We start from the raw sequence: 24,399 nt of genomic DNA, 5'->3' as shown, positions 1-24,399 counted from the left end.
AAATGGGTATTAAGACTATGAGCCCTGCGTAGGACAGAGACTGTGTCCAATCCTATTATCTTGTACCTATCCCCGAGTTTAGAACAGTCTCCGCCGCACAGTGAGCACTAAATGCCATTGAAAAATAGCTCATTTGAGGAAACACTTCTAAGTCATTAGGCCAAAGATGGTCATAAAATACCCCCCAGAACTTCAAAGTGATGCCACATTGTGCTTTCTGTAATTTTATTCACTTGTATTGACGTCTGTCTCCCTGACTCTAGACTGTGAGCTCGTTGTGGGCCGGGAATGTGTCTGTTTACTGTTGTATTGTTCTTTCCCAAGCACTTAGTACAGTGCTCTGCACACCGTAAGAGCTCAATAAGTACGACTGGATGAATGAATGAATGAATGTACAACTGGGTGGGATATAGCAAAGTCCTATGAGGTGAGTTGGCTGTGCATTCAATAAAGTGAATAGCCCGAGGCACGCAACAGCACTCTGCAAGTCAGCGGCAAAAGAGAACTCTCAAACGTCTAATGCCTTATGAATCGATGTTCTACTGAAATGCTTTTAATTAAATATAGATAGAAACAATAGTTCAGAAAAGGTAAAATCTGGTACGGTATTTTCGGAGATAGGGGTAGTTCAGGATCCAAGCCCACCCCTGAATCAATTCTTTTTTTTAATTTAAATTCACTAGATAAGACAGCTGAGCCTTTCATTGCCAGAACTGTGACACGGCATACATCTTTCTGGTTTTTAATTGATTAGCTTCCGCACTGGGGTGTAAGGCCAGAATTCCTTGGGCTCCTGGGCCTCTTAAGATGGAGCCGTGTTAAATTTTAGAGCAGGGCCTGTGAAACCACAGACTCAAAATTTTGGAGGGACAGTATTCAAACAAGGGTGATTTTTTTTATGGTATTGGTATTGGTTTATGGTATTTTTTTATGGTATTGGCTCACTATGTGTCAAACGCTGTTCTAGGCGCCGGGATGATTGATTGATTGATCGATTGGATAGGTACCAGCTTATTAGCACCAGAGATATATTCAAAAAATCCACGGCAAAGGCATCTTACATTTACGCAGGAGTGTTTTGTCACCCTTCGAATAGTTCTAGTAATTCCCCATTCTGTCTCAGTTTGTTGCCTAAGTACCCTTGGCAAAGACGATCTAAGAAGTAATTTCTAAATCACAGAAAGGCACATATGCGCCCGATGATAGGATGCTAAAACACACAGATCCATATTCTCCAGACTGCCATGAAACCAGAACTTGTATACTTCATTAAAGACCACACAGGTTCAAGCATATGCCATTACAGCACTCCGAATCGACCAGTCCGTCGATCGATAACATTCACTGTGTGCTTACTATGTGCAGAGCGGCGTACTAAGCGCTTGGGAGAGTACAATATAACAGAATTGTATTGTACTGCCCACTATGAGCTTGCAGTCTAGAGGGGGAGACAGACATCAATATAAATAGAATTAATATACATAGATATTTACAGACATTATATACAGACAATAATATAAATAGATAAATTAAGGATATAGCCATGTGATGTGGGGATTAGGGAGGAGTGAATAAATGAAGCAAATTTAACTGCCTCTTGTCAGTCGGTCAGTCGAGCGTATCAACTGGGCGCTTACTGTGTGCAGAGCACTGATGCTCTTGATGCCCGCTGATGCCTGTCTACCTGTTTTACTTTGTTGTCTGTCTCCCCCTTCTAGACTGTGAGCGCGTTGTTGCACAGAGGATTGTCTCTGTCGGTTGCCGAAGTGGACTTTCCAAGCGCTTAGTACAGTGCTCTGCACACAGTAAATGCTCAATAAATACGACTGAATGAATGAACGACTGCACTGAGCACTGGGGAGAGGACGATGTAACAATATAACAGACACATTCCCCGCCCACGACGAGCTTACGGAAGAATAAGGATGGTTCCAGCTTCAGAAACGGGAAGGACTCTGAGGGATTTCACGTTCTCACCACGGCCTCCAAAACATCCAACACCGTCCAACGTGCAAAGACAGGACACTCGGCCCCGCTAATGGAGAGAGTAAGCACATCTCCTCCATGAAGTCTTCCCAGATTGAGCTCCTCCTTTCCTCTTCTCCGACTCTCTTCTGCGTCATCCTGACTCGCTCTCTTGGTTCTTCGCCCCTCCCGACCCCAACAGCACTTTATGCACATACCTGTCATTTATTTATTTGCATTACTGTCTGTCTCCCCCCATCTGGACCGTAAGCTCGTTTATTGTTTATTGTTGGATTGTACTAACAATAATAGTTGTGGTATTTGTTAAACACTTACTATGTGCCAAGCACTGTTTTAAACGCTGGGGTAGGTACAGGGTAATCAGGTTGTCCCACGTGGGGCTCACGCTTTTAATCCCCATTTTACAGAAGAGGTAACTGAGGCACAGGGAAGAGAAGTGACTTGCCCAAGTCACACAGAAGACAAGTGGCGGAGCCGGGATTAGAATCCACGTCCTCTGACTCCCAAGCCCGGGCTCTTTCCACTAAGCCACGCTGCTTCTCTCCCAAGCGCTCAGTACAGTGCTCTTCACACGGTAAGTACTCAAAAAATACGATTGAGTGAATGAATGAACGAAAGTCAGAGTCATGAAAAGCGGCCCAACTCCTGGACGTGCTACATTCCAAGCGCTTAGTACAGTGCTCTGCACATAGTAAGCACATGGCTCAGTGGAAAGAGCCCGGGCTTGGGAGTCAGAGGTCATGAGTTCGAATCCCAGATCTGCCACTTGTCAGCTGTGGGACTGTGGGCAAGTCACTTCACTTCTCTCTGCCTCAGTTACCTCATCCGTAAAATGGGGATTAACCGTGAGCCTCCCGTGGGACAACCTCATTACCCTGTATCTCCCCCAGCGCTTAGAACGGTGCTCGGCACATAGTAGGTGCTTAACAAATACCAACAGTATTATTAGTAAGCGCTCAATGAATACTATTGAATGAGTGGCACGCCCGCTGTGATCAATCCAACGAGCAATGGTATTTGTTGAGCACTCACTGTGTGCAGAGCACCATACTAAGCGCTTCGGAGAGTATAATACAACAGGGCTGGAAGATACGTTCCCTGCCCTGCAAGAATTTGCAGTTTAGACAGGAAGACAGTAACAGAAATAAAGAAACGATGGATATGGACGTAAGTGCCACTTGTCAGCTGTGTGACTTTGGGCAAGTCACTTAACTTCTCAGTGCCTCAGTTACCTCATCTGTAAAATGGGGATTAAGACTGTGAGCCCCACGTGGGACAACCTGATTCCCCTGTGTCTACCCCAGCGCTTAGAACAGTGCTCGGCACATAGTAAGCGCTTAACAAATACCAACATTATTATTATTAAGTGCCGTGGCGCTGAGGGAGAGGGGAATTAAGGGAGCAAATCCAACTGCGAGGGTGACGCAGAAGGGGGTGGGAGAAAAGGAAAGGTGGGATTAGTCAGAGAAGGCTTCGCGGAGGAGATGTGTCTTCGATATCATGAGTTGAGTGATAGATCAGTGCACCAAGACTCTTGAAATCACTTAGGAAACGTGGCTGCCCGGAGAAATTCGTTACCCTTACGACATTACTGCCTGCCTGCCCGGTCGTGTCGGAGCCCCACCCAACCCATTACCAATAGGGAAATAATAATAATGATGACATTTGTTAAGCTCCTACTGTGTGCCAGGCACTGTACTAAGTGCTGGAGGGTATACTAGCAAATCAAGTTGGACACGGCCCCTGGCCCACACGGGGTTTACAATCTTAATTCCCATTATGCAGATGAGGGAACTGAGGCGTAGAGAAGTTAAATGACTTTCCCCAGGTCACACACGGCAGACAGGTGGAGGAGCCGGGATCAGAACCCGGGTCCTTCCGACTCCCAGGCCCAAGCTCTACCCACTAGGCCACACTGATTCTCTACAGGTAAAGGAGGGAAAGAGAGGGAGCCCGGTGGGGTACACTTCATTTCACAAAATCACTCTGAAGGAGGAGAAAAGAAACCTGGAAGCATGTCAGAGAATATACTTTCACTCCTATCGACCAATCGATCAATGGTATTTATTGACTGCTTACCATGGGCAGAGCACTGTACTAAGGGCCTAGGAGCGTACAATATAAAAGAGTCGGCAGACACGTTCCCGGCCCCAGAAGGGGCCTAAGGTCTAAAAGAGAACTCTGGGAATTTCTTTCACATCGACTGATTTCAGGCACCGTTCCAAATCCTAAAGATCAGTCAGATTGAGAAGCGGTGTGGCCCAGTGGAAAGAGCCTGGGCCTGAGTCGGAGGATCTGGGTTCTAATCCCAGCTTCCCAGCACGGAGGTCATGGGTTCGAATCCCAGCTCTGCCACTTGTCAGCTGTGTGACTGTGGGCGAGTCGCTTCACTTCTCTGGGCCTCAGTGACCTCATCTGTAAAATGGGGATTAACCGTGAGCCTCACGTGGGACGACCCGATGACCCTGTATCTCCCCCAGCGCTTAGAACGGTGCTCGGCACATAGCAAGCGCTTAACAAATGCCAACATTATTATTATTATTATGTCAGCTGTGTGACCTTGGGTGAGTCACTTCACCTCTCTGGGCCTCTGTATCCTCATCTGTAAATGGGGACTGAATACCTGTTCTCCCTCCTACTTGGACGGTGAGCCCCATGTGGGATAGGGTCTGTGTCCAACCCGATTATCTGTCCTCAGCAAATAGTAAGCACTTAAAAAATATCGTAGCTTTGATGACGACGATTACAACAACAAAAGAGGGAGAGAAATGACACTGTCCCAAAATGCCAGAGCTCATTATATCAAACGGCAAACGAGGTTGCAAAATGACCTGAACAGCATTCTACCACTTTATCCCCAAAATCAGTAAAAGGTTCAGTTTTTAAAATGTTTTTCCCATCCTGTTACTTCATTCCTGAATTCCTTCACAGATTAAATTTACTATTTTGATAGGGTTTCCCAAAATCCCCATTAAATTTTAAGTTGAAAGAAAAGAGAGTAGTGTAAGAAACATGAGCAGTCCTGAAGCAACTGAGCTCCTGTGGAAATGAACTGAAGTCAGGTCAATCATTAAAGACCTTATATGGTTAAATAGTTGGGTTTGTATCATTTTTCATCTGAAAGTGGAGGTTTGAACAATGGTTTTCTGCAGAAAAGGCTGTAGATTTGATGGTTTTGTTCCAATGCACACTATTCTTGCCCATTGATCTTCTCTCATTTTAGCCTCTATTGACTGGCTTAATCTCCTCCCTGTAACAGATTCAATAGCGAATCGAGTACGGAAAACTGTAGGTTTGAGCCTGGGCCTTCTCCCTGAGCCTCCCGCTTCAAAGGCTTTCGCTTGGATTGAAATTACCCTGCGTATTAATCTTGTAAAAAATAGACACCCCTGGAGCCAGAATTTTCCTGCATAGACCTAACTGCATTTTCACAATTCTTAACCAGTTAACATTCAGAAAATTGCGGACTGTGATTCTGCCTCGGAACTTTCAGTGAGGAAAGAAAGGATATTTTGGTCACTTTACACACATACACACACACACACAGGTAATCAATCAATCGATTGTACTTATTGAGCACCTACTGGGTGCAGAGCACTGTACTCAGTGCTTGGGAGAGTACAATATAAAATAAACAGACACATTCCCTGCCCACATCGAGCTACAGTCTAGAGGGGGAGGCAGATGTTAACAGAAATAAAGATACGGATATAAATGTTGTGGGGCTTGGTGGGGGGATGAATGAAGGGAGCGAGTCAGGGCGACGTAGAAGAGAGCAGGGGAAGAGGAAAGGAGGGCTTAGTCAGGGAAGGCCTCTGGGAGGAGATGGGCCTTTCATTCATTCATCGGTATTTATTGAGCAAGAAGCAGCGGGGCTCAGTGGAAAGAGCCCGGGCTTGGGAGTCAGAGGTCATGGGTTCCAATCCCAGCTCTGCCACTTGTCCGCTGTGTGACTGTGGGCGAGTCACTTCGCTTCTCTGGGCCTCAGTCACCTCATCTGTAAAACGGGGGTGAAGACTGTGAGCCTCGCGTGGGACGACCTGATTACCCCGTATCCCCCCCCAGCGCTTAGAACAGTGCTCTGCACATAGTAAGCGCTTCACAAATACCAACGTTATTATGTGCCCAGCTACGTTCTAAGCAATGGGGTAGTAAGCGCTTAACAAATACCAACATTATTACCGCTCGCTTACTATGTGCAGAGCACTGTACTAAGCGCTTGGAATGTACAATTCGGCAACAGACAGAGAGAGTCCCTGCCCAGTGGCGGGCTCCCAGTCTAAACGGGGGAGACGGACGGCAAGGCAAAACAGAAGAAAACAAAAACAAGACAACATCATCAAGATAAATAGAATCAAGGACTTCGGTGAGGCTCTGAAGAAGGGGAGAATCGATGTGTGTCGGATAATTGTAGGTATATACCTAAGTGCTATGGGGCTGAGGCGGGGGTGAGTATCAGGTGTTTAAGAGGATGCACCAAAGGAAGAGGGAATAAGGGAAAATAGGATTTAATCGGGGAAGGCCTCTTGAAAGTGATGTGATTTTAAGAAAGGCTTGAAGACGAGGAAAGTGGTGCTCTGCCATATGGAGGGGAAGGAAGTTCCAGGCCAGAGGGAGGAAGAGGACAGTGGGTTGGTGGTGAGATAGATGATGAAAGAAAAGGATGATAATAGTAATAACTGGTATTCGGTGAGCACCTACTATGGGCCAGGCACTCATCTAAGCTCCGGGGAAGCGGCGTGGCTTAGTGGAAAGAGCCCAGGCTTGGGAGTCAGAGGGCGTGGATTCTAATCCCGGCTCCGCCGCTTGTCAGCTGTGTGACTGCGGGCGAGTCACTTCCCTTCTCTGTGCTTCAGTTCCCTCATCTATAAAATGGGGATGAAGACCGTGAGCCCCAAGTGGGACAACCTGACGACCTTGTATCTACCGCAGCGCTTGGAACAGTGCTTGGCACATAGTAAGCGCTTCACAACTACAATCGTTATTATTATACAAGATAATCGGGTTGGACACAATCCAAAAGTCAAATAGACCAGAGAGACGGCGAGAACGTATTAGAACGTACAGGCCTAAAACGTATCTTCTGCAAAATAAGCAAAAACCAGAGGTGATTTTGAGGTGCGAGCTTCCTTCTCCGCAAAATACTCTGGCCGGAAGGATCACTACCCATCTGGTCACTGACAGCTGAACGGCTCTGGACTCAGACACATACTTTGAGGAAACTTCTTCCATCAGTACCGCTCACAATTCACTCGGTCATATTTACTGTGCACTTACTGTGTGCAGAGCACTGTACTAAGCGCTTGGGAGAGTACAAAATAACAATAACAGACACATTCCCTGCCCGCAACAAGCTGACAGTCTAGCGGGGGAGCAATCTAAAACTAACCCGCAGACGGCACCAAGATGGACGACAAGAAAGCCCAGGAACAAAATCTGAGGCATTTGGAAGGCGGGGGAGGAAAGTGGAACACGATTATTTTCTTATTTAATTTCTAATGATGTTTTCACTGAAGAAGGAAGCTCTCTAAATGGTAGAAAAAAACTCTTATAAAACAGTACTAATCAATAAGTACTAACACAGAAAAAATTTTTACGGCTCTCTTAGGCCCGATTCGGAAGAAGATACAACATAATATACCAAATGGCTCAATTAATATGATCTGAGAGGTGGAGAGCATGCCTCAGAATAAAAAGCGCACAGAGAAAACAAAAAGACTTGCAACAAAGTTTAAACAAAATTCACTCTTCTCAGCCTCCGAGGTGCAATTATTATTATTATTCTATGGTATTTGTTAAGCGCTTCCTAAGTGGCAAACAATTTTCTAACTGCTGGGGTAATAAGAATAATGTTGGTATTTGCTAAGCGCTTACTATGTGCAGAGCACCGTTCTAAGCGCCGGGGGAGATACGGGGTCATCGGGTGGTCCCACGTGAGGCTCACAGTCTTCATCCCCATTTTACAGAAGAGGGAACTGAAGCACAGAGAAGTGAAGCGACTCGCCCACAGTCACACAGCTGACAAGTGGCAGAGCTGGGATTTGAACTCATGACCTCTGACTCCCAAGCCCGGGCTCTTTTTCACTGAGCCATGCTGCTTAGACACAAGTTGATCAGCAGGGACACATTCCCTGTCCCACATGGGGCTCACAATCTGAGTAGGAGGGAGAACAGGCATTGAATCCCCGTTTTCCAAATGAGGAAACTCAGGTCCAGAAAAGCGAAGCGACTTGGCCAAAGTCACGCGGCAGGCCCTCGGCAGAGCCGGGATTAGAACTCAGTGTCCCCTGACTCCCGAGCCCGGGCTCTTCCCCTTCGACTTCTCGATCTGAGGACCCGATATTGGTTCAGACAACTAGACCCCGTTAAGTCACACGCTCAAGGTGCCGATGCCAAGGTCAACGAGGAGAACAGCCTCAACTCACGGAACGCCGGAAAGATCGAGGCACCAATTATCCCGGTCCTGGCCCGGGATAAGCCTGACAATCCTCCCTTCGAGGCTGATGAACGGACTGGAAACTCATTAAGGGAAGGGAACCCGTCTGCTAATTCTGTTGTGTTCTCCCAAGCACTCATTACAATCGTCTCCGGCGTGGCTAAGTGGATAGATGGAGCACGGGCCTGGAGTTCGGAAGGACCTGGGTTCTACTTCTGGCTCTGCCACATGTCTGCTGGGTGACCTTGGACGAGTCACTTCATTCCTCTGGGCCTCAGTTACCTCATCTGGAAAATGGGGAATGAGAATGTGAGCTCCATGTGGGACAAGGGGCTGTGTCCAACCTGATTGACTTGTATCTACCCCAGCGCTTAGAACGGTGCTCGGCACATAGTAAGCGCTTAGCAAGTACCATAAGTATTATAGTAATAATAATAACGTTGGTATCTGTTAAGCGCTTACTATGTGCCGAGCACCGTTCTAAGCGCTGGGGTAGACACGGGGGAATCGGGTCGTCCCACGTGGGGCTCACCGTCTTCATCCCCATTTTACAGATGAGGTCACCGAGGCCCAGAGAAGTGAAGTGACTCGCCCACAGTCACACAGCTGACAGGCGGCGGGGCCGGGATTCGAACCCATGACCTCTGACTCCAAAGCCCGGGCTCTTTCCACTGAGCCACGCTGCTTCTCTAGTAAGCGCTCAATAAACACCACCGACCGACCGCTGCAGATCAGCCGCGTCGGTGAGCCCAGTGAGGGGAGGGCTCTAAGGAAATTGGTTTTTCCTGCCCTGATACAGTGGTTTCCGGAGGAGGGATCTTTCCTACTGGAGTCCCGAGGGGAGGGAGAAGTGACCGGTGCTTGCCTTGAACTCTGAAACCACTACCGGGTTGATCTGTTGGCTTCTCCTTCGCCCTGACTACTGGCCCGGCCACCTGGCTGACCGCGCGGCCTCCCGTCTCTCCCCACTCCGGTCCGTACTCCACCCTGCCGCCCGGATCATTTTTCTACAGAAACGTTTAGTCCGCGTTTCCCCGCTCGTCAAGAACCTCCAGTGGTTGGTTGCCCATCTATCTGCCCACCAAACAGAAACTCCTGACGACTGGCTTTAAGGCCCTCAATCACGCTGCCCCCTCCCATCTTACCTCCACGATTTCAAAGTGAGTGAGCTCAGTGACTTTGCTCGGACCTCGATCTCGTCTATCGCGCCGCCGGGTCCTGCTTCTGACCCGGTACCCCCATTTGTCAGCTGTGTGACCGTGGGCAAGTCGCTTCACTTCTCTGGGCCTCAGTTCCCTCATCTGTAAAATGGGGACTAACTGTGAGCCTCACGTGGGACGACCTGATTACCCTGTATCTCCCTCCCCCAGCGCTTAGAACAGTGCTCTGCACATAGTAAGCGCTGAACAAATACCAACATTATGATCATTATCTTCTTCAGATCCGACAGATCACCACCCTCCTCCCCTCCAAAGCCTTATTAAAATCACATCTCCTCCTAGAGGCCTTCCCCGACTAAGCCTTCATTTCCTCCACTCCCTCTCCCTGTAATCATCCCACCCTCAGCCCAGGTCAATATCTGTAATTTATTATTATTGTTGTTAATAATAATGATATTGGTTAAATACTTATTATGTGCCAGACACTGTACTGAACACTGGGGTGGATACACGCAAATCAAATCGGCCCACGTGGGCCACAGACTTGCTCTGCACACAGTAAGCGCTCAAGAAATACGACTGAGTGACTGAAGCCCCATTTTACAGATGAAGGAACTGAGGCACAGGGTCTTGCCCAGTGTCACACGGCAGACGAGTGGCAGAGTCGGAATTAGAACCCAGGTCTTTCTGTCTCCCAGGTCCGTGCTCTGTCCACTAGGCCACGCTGCTTCTCAGTTTAACGTCTGTCTCCCTACTAGACTGTAAGCTTCTTCTGGGCAGAGAATACGTCTAGGAAATCTGTTTTTTTCTGCTCTTCCAAATGCTTAGTACAGTGTTCTGCGCACAGCGTCTACTAAATCGTTCGACTGTACCCTCCCGAGAGCTTAATACAGCGCTCTGCACACAGTATGCACTCAATAAAAATGACAGACTGCCTGACAGGCACGACCGATGGTCCGATTCCAAACTCCACCATTCACACGTGTCATTCATCAACAGAATGAGCCTTCTGAGCGACTTTCCGACCGTGCCACCCTATCAGTAACCTGCCGGATGGTTGTTGTTTTATTTATTAACTCGGAAATTCTTCCTCGCTTCCCGCCCACGGCGACGTGCAGCCTGCCGGAATCGGTCAGTGATGAATATCACGCAAAACCGCCGAGACCGATGAATTCGAACGAGTAGGAATGCGGGGCGCGTTACAGAGAGACATCGGGGGAAGCGAAAATGACTTCGTTCATTTTATACGCGAGAATGTTTCCCAAACGCGGGGAGCTTTTCCGAGAGTGCCATCTCGGGAGAATATGAAGAGAAGCTGCCAGTGGTGCAGCCCCCAGCTACGAGGATTAATGAAGTTCAAACTTGACTCTGTGATTTTAATCAAATAACATATAAAACGTTCCTTTTTGAACTGACGGGGAGGGGAATAGAAACATGGCCAAACATTCCTACTTCCCTGCTATAATCTGCCTTATCATTACATGCCTACAAAGAAATTCTGGAAATCAGATCCAGAACAGCTGCAGTGCAGCACATGGTTTTCAAAAAAATTCAAACACCCCAAAACTATTTTTAAAAACCCTGCGCTGAGGGCAGAGTTGATGCTCCCCGAAGGCAGTGCTGTCTTCTCAGGGAGAAAATAGTTCTTTCAATTGAATAACAATAATAATAATGTTGGCATTGGTTAAGCGCTTACTATGTGCCGAGCACCGTTCTAAGCGCTGGGGAAGATACAGGGTCGTGAGGCGGTCCCACGTGAGGCTCACAGTTAATCCCCATTTTCCAGAGGAGGGAACTGAGGCCCAGAGAAGTGAAGTGACTCGCCCACAGTCACCCAGCTGACAAGTGGCCGAGCCGGGATTCGCACCCATGACCTCTGACTCCCAAGCCCGGGCTCTTTCCACACTGAGCCACGCTGATTGAGTTCTCTCTAACAGATCCTGGTTGCTTTCTTGCTCAATGAGAAGAAAGGTACTCTGAACAGGTTACCAACAGGCGAGTGGGTCTTTCATCACCTAAAATGCAAGACAGGCTGGGCGACCAGCTTTAACAAAATGAAATCTTAATGCTGGATATTATTATCATTATTTTATATAGAGAGAGATTAGTATATTTGTTAAGAGCTTATTATGCATCAAACACTGTTTACGTGCTGGGGTAGATAAACTTTAATCAGTCAGACTATCCGCTATCCACTAGGCCTTGCCGTTTCCCTTCGCTACAGCCCATCAGTATGGCAAGGGGAGCCAATCCCCATTTTACACATGAGGTAAGTTAGGCACCATCGACCAGTCAGTCGTATTTATTGAGCGCTTAGTACAGTGCTCTGCACAAGGTAAGCACTTGGGAGATTACGATATAACCACACAGACAGGTTCCCTGCCCACCACCAGCTAACAGTCCGGAGGACGGCACAGAGATGTGAAGCGACCTGCCCGAGGTCGCCCAGCCGATAAGTGGCGGAGACAGGATTAGAACCCGGGTCCTTTTTTTTTAAATGGTATTTGTTAAGCACTTCCCATATAATAATGATGTCGGTATCCGTTAAGCGCCTACTGTGTGCCGAGCACCGTTCTAAGCGCCGGGGTAGACACAAGGGAATCGGGTCGTCGCACGTGGGGCTCACGGTCTTAATCCCCATTTTACGGATGAGGTAACTGAGGCACCGAGAAGTCAAGTGACTCGCCCGAAGCCACACAGCTGGCAAACGGCCAAGCCGGGATTCGAACCCATGACCTCTGACTCCAAAGCCCGCGCTCTTTCCACTGAGCCACGCTATACGGTAGGCACTGGAAAGGACCCCAGGTAAGGAGTCTGGATTCTGTCCACGTCCCACAGGGGATTCTGTCTTAATCCCCGTTTTACCGGTGAGGAAACCAAGGCACGGAGAAGTGAAGTGACTCGCCCAAGGTCCTTCCGACGCCCAGCCGCGTGCTCTGGGCCACGCCGCTTCTCGGTTACATTTGCCGTGTACCTTCTGTGCCAGACACTTCCAGACTTCCATTGCTCCAAACCCATCGGACCCTTCCTTAATCGGGCCCAGAAGGCTAAAACCGACGGCTCGGGTTCCAGTGGACACAGGGACAAAGAAGGCTCCGGAATTGGAGACACACCCCATTCCCCACCCCTCTACCCACCTCCGGGTCATTATTCTTTTTGGCTTCAGGGATTAATTGATTCTCCCCGGCTTGAAACTCCCTCCTCCCCCCCCCCACCCCCTAAAGAGAAAGCCCGACTGATGAATTCTCTGTTTCCGCAGCCCTTCCTTCTAAAAAAGCAATGACTCCCCCCCCCCCCCGACTCCGCTTCGAAGCCTCATCGGAGGCCCATCTCCTCCAAGAGGCCCTTCCTCACTAAGCCCCTCTTTCCTCTTCTCCCGCTCCCTTCTGCAGCACCCCGACTTGCTCCCTTTCTTCACTCCCCCCCAGCCCCAGGCCACTTATGTCCCTATCTCTCATCTGGGAGACAGAGGACGTGGGTTCTAATGCTGGCTCCGCCACCTGTCTGCGGTGCGACCTTGGGCAGGTCACTTTGCTTCTCTGTGCCTCAGGTACCTCATCCGTGAAATGGGGATGAAGACCGGGAGCCCCACGCGGGACAACCCGATGACCCGATGACCAACAGTGCTTGGCACCTAGTAAGCATTTAACAAATACCGTCGTTATTATTATCATCATCATTAAATCACAACTCCTTTAATAATAATAACGATGGTATCTGTTAAGCGTTTACTTTGGGCCAGGCACCGTTCTAAGCGCAGGGGTGAATACGAGGTTATCGGGTTGGACTTCCTTTAGGAAGTCTTCCCCGATTCAATCTGCATCACCCCATTCACATCAACCCAGCATCATCTTTATGAATAATAATAACGTTGGTATCTGTTGAGCGCTTACTATGAGCAGAGCACTGTTCTAATAACGTTGGTATCTGTTGAGCGCTTCCTATGTGCCGAGCACTGTTCTAAGCGCTGGGGCAGACACGGGGGAATCAGGATGTCCCACGTGGGGCTCAAAGTCTTAATCCCCATTTTACAGATGAGGTGACTGAGGCCCAGAGAAGTGAAGTGGCTTGCCCACAGTCACACAGCAAAGTGGCAGAGCTGGGATTCGAACTCATGACCTCTGACTTCAAAGCCCGTGGTCTCTCCACTGAGCCACGCTGCTTCTAAGCGCTGGGGGAGATACAGGGTCATCAGGTCGTCCCACGTGAGGCTCACAGTTGATCCCCATTTTACAGATGAGGTAACTGAGGCACAGAGAAGTGAAGCGACATGCCCACGGTCACGCAGCTGACAAGCGGCGGAGCCGGGAGTCGAACCCATGACCTCTGACTCCGAAGCCCAGACTCTTTCCACCGAGCCACGGCCTTGCATAATTCATACCTACCCTAAGGACTTACGTACTCATGTATATTTTCATTTCCTTATTTGTACAGGTAATTTTTTATTCAGATATGTACCACATATACCATTTTGTACATATCTGTAATTGATTTATTTCTATTAACGTCTTTCTCCCTCTAGACTGTGAGCTCACTGTGGGCAGAGCACGTGTCTGTTCATCGCTGTACCGTCCTCTCTCAACCGCTTAGTACAGTGCTCTCTGCGCACGGTGAGCGCTCGATAGATAGGACGGAACGAATGAACCGATTCGGCGATTTCATCCTGATGCAGAAGCAGCACGGTGCAGGGGACAGAGCACGGGCCTGGCAGTCAGAAGGTCATGGGTTCTAACCCCGGCTCCGCCGCCCGTCCGCTGTGTGACCTGGAGCAAGTCGCTTTACTTCTCTGTGCCTCAGTTACCTCGCCTGTGAAACGGGGATCGGGACTGTGAGCCCCACAAGGGACAGGGACTTGGCCCAAACCCGATCTCTGCTTGTCTCCACCCCAGCACTTAGTACAGTGCTTGGCACACAGTGAGCGCTTAACAAATATCATTATTATCCTCACGCATTCGTACTACTTCCCGGTATGCCCTGGTCCTTCCTTCTGCTCCCATTATTGGTAAACAGTTTCGGGGTCTGATCGTTGGCCTCGTCGGATCGTAAACTCCCCGGGAGCACGGAACGTCGCGTCCTACCCCCGGCGGCGACGTCCTCGGAAATGGGTACGGACCACCGCGCCGCTCACTCGGTAGCCACCCGGATGCCGCTGACGATGAGGAGAAAGACGATGAGACGCTGATCTTCCCGAAATGACGGTCGTCCCTTTGGCCACGCGACTCACCGGTCTCCGACAGTCAGTCGGTAGTACCTACTGAGCGCTTAGTAGGTGCAGGGCACTGTACTAAGCGCTCGAGGAGTACAGTACAATAATATAACAGACACATTCCCTTCCCCAATCGAGTTTACGGTCTAGAGGGGGAATAGAGTATTTTAATGGCATTTCCAATAGAAATAGGGTATCACAGTCTTTCTCTGGACTACTTTTATTCCTAAAAAAGCACTGATCAGGCACCTCCACACACTTAGCGAGCATCCTACTTTATTAATAATCATAATGAGCTCTTCCCGTGTAATATTTCCTAAGCACTTGCTAGGCTCCAGGCACCGTACCAAGCGCCGGGGTAGACGCAAGCAAATCGGATTGGACAGAGTCCCCGGCCCACGTGGGGCTCACGGACTCGATCCCCATTTTGAAATGAGGTCGTCAAGGCCCTCAGAAGGGAAGTGACTCGCCCAAGGTCACCCGGCAGACAAGTGGCGAAGCCGGGATTACAATCCACGACCTTCTGAGTCCCGGGCCTGTGGTCTGTCCACCACGCCGCTTTATGAAGGGATCACAGACAGCTCCTGTCCTAGTTCTAACTTCCCAGATTTCCATGTTTGAACGGATTGAAAATCAATTTCCCCTCAAAGAGAGATCAGTGTCAACGCCAACACTTAAACCCATACACTTCTTACCGAGATGCCTTTCTTTCTCCGTTCAGGAGCGTCCGCTATCGTAAACGAAACCACCGAGGGCTCATTTATTTCTCACACACCCAACGGTCACTTGTACAATAACCAGACAACAGCCACTGTTCTTGCCCGTAGCTGCTCTGAGCTAAAGGTAAGACAGGGCTGAGGCTGCAGGAAATACGCCTGTTGCATCAAAAAGCAAAAATATTGAGGCAAGAAAATCATACTTTCTCCAAAAGCCTTTACCCGACTAAGCCTGACTCTCCCAAGCGCTCAGTACAGTGTTCTGTACCCAGTAAGAGCTCAATACCACTGTTGATGATGATGATACAGATGATGAAAATTTCTTCTCTTTGCCAGTGCACTCGGATCTGTACCTCTAAATAATGTTGGCATTTGTTAAGCGCTTACTGTGTGCCGAGCACCGTTCTAAGCGCTGGGGTAGACACGGGGGAATCAGGATGTCCCACGTGGGGCTCACGGTCTTAATCCCCATTTTCCAGATGAGGTAACGGAGGCCGAGAGAAGTGAGGTGACTCGCCCACGGTCCCACAGCTGACAAGTCCAAAGCCCTTGCTCTTTCCACTGAGCCACGGCGCTTCTTAAATAAATAAGTGGTGGGGCCGGGATTCGAACCCATGACCTCGGACTCCAAAGCCCGGGCGCTTTCCACTGAGCCACGCTGCTTCTAGATATCCAGCACTGCTCCACATACACGATAATCAGCTTGCGCTCAACCCCCGTCCCAGCTGGGGTTCAGTCTCGTAGGAGGGAGAAAAGGTACTGCAGTCCCGGGTGAGGAAACTGAGGCACAGGGAAGTGAACTGACTTGCCCAAGGTCATCCAGCAAGCAAGTGGCAGAGGCGGGAGTAGGGTTCAGGTCCTCCGACTCCCAGGCCCCCGCTATTTCTTCCGGGAGCCATCCGACTCCGCCCATCAGCCAGGTGGCATAATTAGTATAGTGCCTCAGCGCTCAGTACAGTGTCTGGCACATAGTAAGCACTTAGAAATACCATCATCATCATTATTATTATTATTATTATTATTATTATCGGTGCCAAACCCAACCAGCTCTAGCCACAGTTATCCCATTTGGGAATCACCGGCATATCCTGTGATTTGGATATTTGTGATTTGTGATTTGGAGATCTGTGATTTGATATTTGTGATGCGGCATATCAGCGATTTGGGAATCACTGGCATAGAGAAGCAGCGTAGCTCAGCGGAAAGAGCCCGGGCTTGGGAGTCAGAGGTCGTGGGTTCGAATCCCAGCTCGGCCGCTTGTCAGCTGTGTGACTGTGGGCGAGTCACTCGACTTCTCTGGGCCTCAGTTCCCTCATCTGTAAAACGGGGATGAAGACCGTGAGCCCCACGTGGGACGACCTGATTCCCCTGTGTCTATCCCAGCGCTTAGAACAGTGCTTTGCACGTAGTAAGCGCTTAACAGATACCAACATTATTATTATTATTATTATTATCTCCGGGGGAAACCAAAAGCCATGACCCACGGGCCTCGTCGCTAGAGCCCGGGGCCTGGAAGTCAGAAGGACCTGGGTTCTAATCCCGGCTCCGCCACCTGTCTGCTGTGTGACCTTGGGCAAGACTTTTCGCTTCTCTGGGCCTCAGTTTCCTCATCTGGAAAATGGGCATTAAGACTGTGCGCCCTATGGGGGACTGGGACTGCGTCCAACCCGACTGTGTTGTATCTACCGCAGTGCTCAGTACAGTGCCTGGCGCATAGTAAGTGCTTAACAAGTTGTCGGCTGTGTGACTGTGGGCAAGTCACTTCACTTCTCTGGGCCTCAGTTCCCTCATCTGTAAAATGGGGATTAAGACTGTGAGCCCCACGTGGGACGACCTGATTCCCTTATGTCTACCCCAGCGCTTAGAACGGTGCTCGGCACATAGTAAGCGCTTAACAAATACCAACGTTATTATTATTATTAAGTAGCACAATGATTATTTCTAGGTCAAAATCAAGACATCTAAATAATCCTAAAGTTTGAAACCTAAGTACAGGCATGACTCCCGTCTCATGAGGGTCGGGCTTCAGCCACTTGAGGAAATCAATCAGTATCAATCAGTGGAGTTTATCGAGTGCTTCCCGCGCGCAGAACCCTGTGCTGAGCACTCGGGAGAGCATAATACAACAGAGTCGGTAGACACGTCCCCCGCCCACGGGAACTCACAGGGTAGAGTGGGAGACGGATATTAAAGTAAATTACGAATATGGGTGTGAGTGTTTCAGGGCAGAGGGTGAGGTTGACTATCAAGTGCTTAACTGGGACAGATCGAAGTGCGTGGGTGACGCAGAAGGGAGAGGAAAATGAGGGCTTAGTCAGGGAAGGCCTCGTGAAAGAGATGGGATCGTTAATCAGGTTTTGAGGGGGAAAGAACGGTTGCCTGTCAGCTACGTAGGGGGAGGGAGTTCCGGGCCAGAGGGAGGATGTAGGCAAGGGGTGGGTGGGAAGTAGCCGAAACAATAAACGGGGCAAAAATTGCATTTCCTGACTGAAACCACTGAAGGAAATTCTATCACCGGGCAGATGACCCTATCTCGAATATCCGAAATACGAAAGAACCAAACTTGTGTCTGTCGCCTTTTGTTTTTGGTGGGTTTCCTCCTCCCCCCCTCCTCCCTCGCCCCCGCCCCTTCCCGTGCAAAATTTAGTTAGAAATGTCCTATATAAATGAGAAAGCCGAGCAAGGTCAGATCTCCCGGGTTCAAAAGCCCCTCTGGGATGGTAATTAGTCTGATGATAACTGCAGGCACAACGCGAGTTCCGTAATTCATTCAACATGCTTTGAGTGCAAGGGGGGGGGGATCACTCCATTAAAATGGCTTCAGCTGGGAGGGCTACCTTCCCTAGTTCCTCTCTTCAAGGATTCAAAACACTCTGTACGCGTCAACCCATCGGTGGCATTTATGGAGCCCTTTCTGTGAGCAGAGCGCTGTTCTGAGCACCGGGGAGAGTACGGTTCAACCGAATCGGTAGACGCGATCCCTCAAGGGGAAGCAGTGTGGCCTGGGGGTCAGGAGGATCTGGGTTCTAATCCCGGCCCCGCCACTTGTCTGCTGCTGTGTGACTTTGGCGAGTCACTTCACTTCTCTGGGTCTCAGTTACCTCATCTGGAAAACAGGGGTTCATTCAATAGTATTGATTGAGCGCTTAGCATGTGCAGAGCACTGCACTAAGCGCTTGGAATGGACAATTCGGCGACGGATAGAGACGATCCCGGCCCAGTGACGGGCTCACGGTCTAATCGAAGACCGTGAGCTCTTTGGGGTCAGAGACTGGGTCCAATCTGATGAACTTGACAGTCCTGGCACAGAGCGAGCGGGTAACAAATACCATAAAAAAAGGAGCTCACAATCTGTTATTGAAGTCTTGGGGTTAAAAAGGCGGAAGACTAAAATAAAGCATCCGATCAAACAACTGCCTTCATTGAGCACTTACTATGTATAGGGCACTCGACTGAGCATTTGGGAGAGTACAACACATTCCCTGCCCACATCGAGCTTACAATCTAGAGGGGGAGACAGACATCGACACAAATAAATAAATTACGGATACGGACATAGGTGCCGTGGGGCCGGGGGTGGGGGAATAAAGGAAGAGAGGCAGGGCGACGCAGAAGGGTGTGGGAAAAGAGGAAAGGAGGGCTTAGTCAGGGAAGTCTTCCTGGAAGAGGTGGGCCTTGATTAAGGCTTTTCTCTCCGACCTCCCTTCCTCCCCTCTCGCCCCGCTCCAGTCTATTCTTCACTCGGCCGCCCGGCCCATCTTCCCGCAGAAACGGTCCGGGCCCGTCACTCCCCTTCTCAAACACCTCCGGCGGTCGCCCGTCGACCTCCGCACGAAACAAAAACTCCTCGCTCTGGGCTCCGAGGCCGTCCGTCCCCTCGCCCCCTCCCACCTCTCCTCCCTTCTCTCTTCCCTCCGCCCAGCCCGCACGCTCCGCTCCTCCGCCGCCCGCCTCCTCGCCGTCCCCCGGTCTCGCCCGTCCCGCCGTCGGCCCCTGGCCCGCGTCCTCCCGCGGTCCCGGAAGGCCCTCCCTCCTCACCTCCGCCAAACTCTCTCTCTTCCCCTCTTCGAAACCCTACTTAAAGCTCACCTCCTCCGAGAGGCCTTCCCTGATTGAACTCCCCTTTCCCCTCTGCTCCCTCTGCTCCCTCTACGCCCCCCTTCACCTCTCCGCAGCTAGACCCTCTTCTCCCCGCTTTCCCTCCGCTCCTCCCCCTCTCCCGTCCCATCCCCTCGGCACCGTACTCGTCCGCTCGACTGTATATATCTTCATCACCCTATTTATTCTGTTAATGAGCCGTACAACGCCTTGATTCTATTGATTTGCTATCGTTTTAATGAGACGTTCAGCCCCTCGATTCTATTCACTGTTATTATTCTCGTCCGTCCGTCTCCCCCGATTAGACCGTGAGCCCGTCAGACGGCGGGGACCGTCTCTATCTGTTACCGATTTGTCCATCCCGAGCGCTTAGTACAGTGCTCTGCACAGAGTAAGCGCTCCATAAATACTACTGAATGAAAGGCTCTGAACGGACGGAGAGTGACTGTCTGTCAGATTTGAGGAGGGAAGATGTTCCAGGCCAGAGGCAGGACGTGGGTGAGAAGTCGGCGGCGAGACAGGTAAGCTCAAGGCACAGTGAGAAGGTTGGCATTAGAGGTGCCAAGTGTGCAGGCTGGGTTGTGGAAGGAGAGTAGCAGTTTCCCAAGGGAAACAGATCTCTTTTTTCAATACGAATGCAAACTCGCAAGAATTTGAGGAGAAATATATCCTGAGTGAGGTGAATGAATAAAAGAAACTCCCCGTAGTGTGTAGTTTAGGGCAAAAGACCCAAAAAAAAACCCCACTTCCCCGCTACTTAAAGCTTATTAAAACGTGCTGTAACATATACCTCCGATGCTCCAGTTAAGCCAGGAACGGGAATGGGCTCCATCTTGGAGACGTCCTTGGAAGGTGGGGATCGATCGGGCTCCTCTTTCTTCCATTCCTCTTGAACCTTCCGATTCCTCCCGAGTTGTCCATAATCTGCTCTGCCCCAGGTAAAAACCTTGCCAGTTTCTAAACACAAATATTTTTAAATTAATCCCTTCATTTGAAAGCAGGCTCCGTGGCCACGGGAATATAAATAGCCGCAGCCCGATACCCCAAAATCAATATAACGATAAGCCGGAAATAAAGAACGTCTCCAACAATCTGTAACCAAATTCGATTCGTTTAGTTATTTCCCTCATTCGCTCATTCGAATCGTATTTATTGAGCGCTTACTGTGTGCAGAGCGCTGGGCTAAGCGCTTGGAAAGTACAAGTCGGCAGCAGGTACAAAGAGCAACCTTTCATTTTTCAAATGCCACGTCTGACAGGGCGTGTGATATTAACAGAATCGCTGCAATAAATATGCATAGCCATATGCACGGTATGAAAATCTTTATACATATTTGTTTGTAAGAGAAAAAATTTGTTTAAGAGACAAAACATAAAGTAACGCACATTAAATTCTAAGAGAATCTACTCCACTCTCTGTGTTTGGTATCAAGGCTTCATTTAGCCCTACTCTCAACATATGGTCATATCTTCTTCGAGGAAAGCATCTGCTAAATATCAACTGCAGAATAATGAGGAAAATGTCAGGTTACAGCATCCGATTTGGAATTCTATATACTGGCGCCTAACGTTAGAGCAGAAGCGGCGCTCGCTCGGAATCGACACGTTCTCAGACAACACAGCCTCTTTCCCCTCCCCCTGCACCACGCAAAATAAAATGAGCATCGGAATGCAAACCCCACCAAGCGAACACAAAAGCGAAGCGTTAACGTGGCTCTGCGCATCTTCTGACGCTTTCTGCGATCATTACGCCTCGCTTCGTGACGAGCGGTCGGTCCATCGATCCATTTAAGCCCTTACTCCGCGCCAGGCTCCGAAAACAGACACATTCCCGGCCCCCGGCGATGATCATAAGAGTTCCCCTTCTCAAAGAACCGAAATGACCCCTACTAATAATCTCCCAAATCGTATCAAGATTTCTCCTCCTCACTTAATCGCCCTCCCCACCAGCCACCCTGGTCCTTGGGGACACCCAGGTGAACTGCACAGAGGAGATTCTATGTCTTCGAAATCTCTTCTAGCAAAGTTCACGTCACAGGATAGCATATATAACCCAGGTGGCGTTTTGTGTAATCAGGACTATGGGATAGAATTCATGACTGCACTTGTCATTCTCAAATCCCCGCAATCCATCAGGGGTCACTTACTGAGCGCTGCTTTTTAAATGATATTTAGTAAGGGCCTATTGGGTGCCAGGCACGGTACTGAGCCCTTATGGTGTGCAGAGCACTGTAATAATAATGTTGGTATTTGTTAAGCGCTTACTACGTGCCGAGCACTGTTCTAAGCGCCGGGGTAGACACAGGGGCATCAGGATGTGCCACGTGGGGCTCACGGTCTTAATCCCCATTTTACAGATGAGGGAACTGAGGCACAGAGAAGTGAAGTGACTCGCCCACAGTCACACAGCCGACGAGTGGCAGAGCCGGGATTCGAACTCACGACCTCTGACTCCAAAGCCCGTGCTCTTTCCACTGAGTCACGCTGCTTCTCTGTACTAAGCGCTTGGGAGAGTACAGCATAAGGGGAGTCAGTAGACACATTCCCTAATCGTGAGGAGCTCCTGGTCTGGACGGCTCACGGTCTACACAAGTCAGACGCAAGACTGTAATACAAAAGGACAACCGAGGATGAGATTGCGATCCGTCGTACTTACCGAGCACGAGCGCGGAGCGTTTCATTCATTCGTTCGATGGTATATATTGAGCGCTTAGTGGGTGAAGAGCACTGTACCGAGTGCTTGGGAGAGGACAGATACAACAATAATAATAATAATGATAACGTTGGTATTTGATAAGCGCTTACTATGTGCAGAGCACTGTTCTAAGCGCCGGGGTAGACACAGGGGCATCAGGTTGTGCCACGTGGGGCTCCCGGTCTTCATCCCCATTTGACAGATGAACAATAAACAGACACGTTCCCCGCCCACAGGGAGCTTACGGTCTAGAGGACCGGGTGACCCTCCGGATCCAAGTACCCCTGCAGATTGTCCAAGTTCCCCTATAGATCCAGCAGGTGCCCTTGTAGATCCACTGAGTACCCTTACTATGGATCCTTCAGATGCCCCTCTAGATCTACCAAGCGCCCCCGTAGATCCACCAACTGCCCCCATCCACTAGGTCCCCCTCTAGACCCCCCGAGGAACCCTATAGGGGCCCCCGTAGATGGAGTACAACACAACAGAATTAGCAGACACGTTCTGTGCCCACAACGAGCTTAGAGTCTAGAGGGGGAGACGGACATCAATACCAGTAAATCATTTAAAGACGCGTACGTCAGGGCTGTGACGTCGGGGTGGGGAGAATATCAAAAGTGAGCGGTCTAAGGAGTTTCGGTTTGATTCAGAGGCGGCCGAGCAACCGCCGGAGGTCCTTGGGGAGTGGGAAAACAAGGAGCGGGTGGTTCTGTGGGAAGATCTACCCACCACGCGGGAACTGACATGAATTAATAATAATAATAACGTCGGTATCTGTTAAGCGCTTACTCTGTGCCGAGCACCGTCCTAAGCGCTGGGGGGGGGGGGGACACAAGGGGATCAGGTCGTCCCACGTGAGGCTCGCGGTCTTGATCCCCATTTTACAGATGAGGTCACTGAGGCACCGAGAAGTTAAGTTCACACGGCTGACAGGTGGCCGAGCCGGGATCCGAACCCATGACCTCCGACCCCAAAGCCCGTGCTCCTTCCACTGAGCCGCGCTGCTCCTCTCCTCGAACCCGCCGACCCTTTCGGTCTCCGCCACTTCCCGGGATAACCGGTTCCACCCGCTCACTGCCCGGCGGTGAGGTTTTTTTCCAGTGGCTCGTCCGAAGGCCGCGAGAAGGTGGGCCGATAAGCGATTCGGCAGCCATCGGGTTCGCTCCCCCATTTGGCTACCATTCGTTCATTCACTCAATAGTATTTATGGAGCGCTTACTCTGTGCGGAGCACCGTGCCAAGCCCTTGGAATGTACAGATGGGTAACAGATAGGGACAGTCCCTGCCCTTTGGCGGGCTCACGGTCCAATCGGGGGAGACGGACGGACGAGGACAACGGCGACGGAGTCAGTGAACGCTTCCCGTGGGCTGGAGCGCCGCGCTCCCCGGAAGGGAAACGTTCAACCTGGCTCCCTACGGGCTGCACCCCGAGACCGGATCATCCGATCCGGAACCGGTCCCCGTCGGGACCCGGAAGGGGCCTCTCTTTCGGGGATGCTCCTGCTCAGCCCGCTGAGATCGCAGCACAGTGCGTGAGACGGCGCAACGGCGACAGCGCCCGACGCTCAGAACAGCGCTTGGCGCATAGGAAGCCGTTAACAAACACCATCGTTATTGTTAGGCCGGGAGGCTCCCGCCACGGCTTCTCCAGCCCTAAACGATTTTCACTGCTGTGGCGTCGTCCCCCCCGTCTTCCCGCGGGGAACGCGTGTTTATTGTTCTATTTTACTCTCCCAGGCGCTTAGTACGGTGCTCTGTAAATATGATTGATTGAATGAATGAACGAATGAATGAATGACATGACCAAGAATGACATGACCAAGCCCTGCCCAAGAATGCTGGGTCCATTTTTCTAGGTGGCCCGGTGGCCCTCTTCTCTAGGATCCTCAGGCTAATGCAGACAAAGGCAGAGTGGTGGTTTTTTTCCATTCTTCATGTTATTTGGTAAGCGCTTACTATGTGCCAGGCACCGTTCTAAGCACTGCGTGGCTCAGTGGAAAGAGCCCGGGCTTTGGAGTCAGAAGTCAGGGGTTCCAATCCCGGCTCTGCCACTCGTCAGCTGTGGGACTGTGGGCAGGTCACTTCACTTCTCTGTGCCTCAGT

At 50.2% G+C, this 24,399-nt stretch overlaps 1 protein-coding gene across 1 annotated transcript in view; it reads right to left on the bottom strand.

The window, feature by feature from the left end:
* The window catches only part of SERGEF (secretion regulating guanine nucleotide exchange factor), a 273,746-nt gene that overhangs the window by 177,038 nt on the left and 72,309 nt on the right, over positions 1-24,399 (bottom strand). Inside the window, exon 10 of the mRNA XM_029061709.1 lies at positions 20,393-20,559. Coding sequence (XP_028917542.1) covers positions 20,393-20,559 — 167 coding nt within the window. The remainder of the gene's footprint in view (positions 1-20,392; positions 20,560-24,399) is intronic.

This window comes from Ornithorhynchus anatinus, chromosome 3 (genome assembly GCF_004115215.2).
Source record: "Ornithorhynchus anatinus isolate Pmale09 chromosome 3, mOrnAna1.pri.v4, whole genome shotgun sequence".
Lineage (NCBI taxonomy): Eukaryota > Metazoa > Chordata > Mammalia > Monotremata > Ornithorhynchidae > Ornithorhynchus > Ornithorhynchus anatinus.
This window is presented reverse-complemented; position numbering and strand designations above follow the sequence as displayed.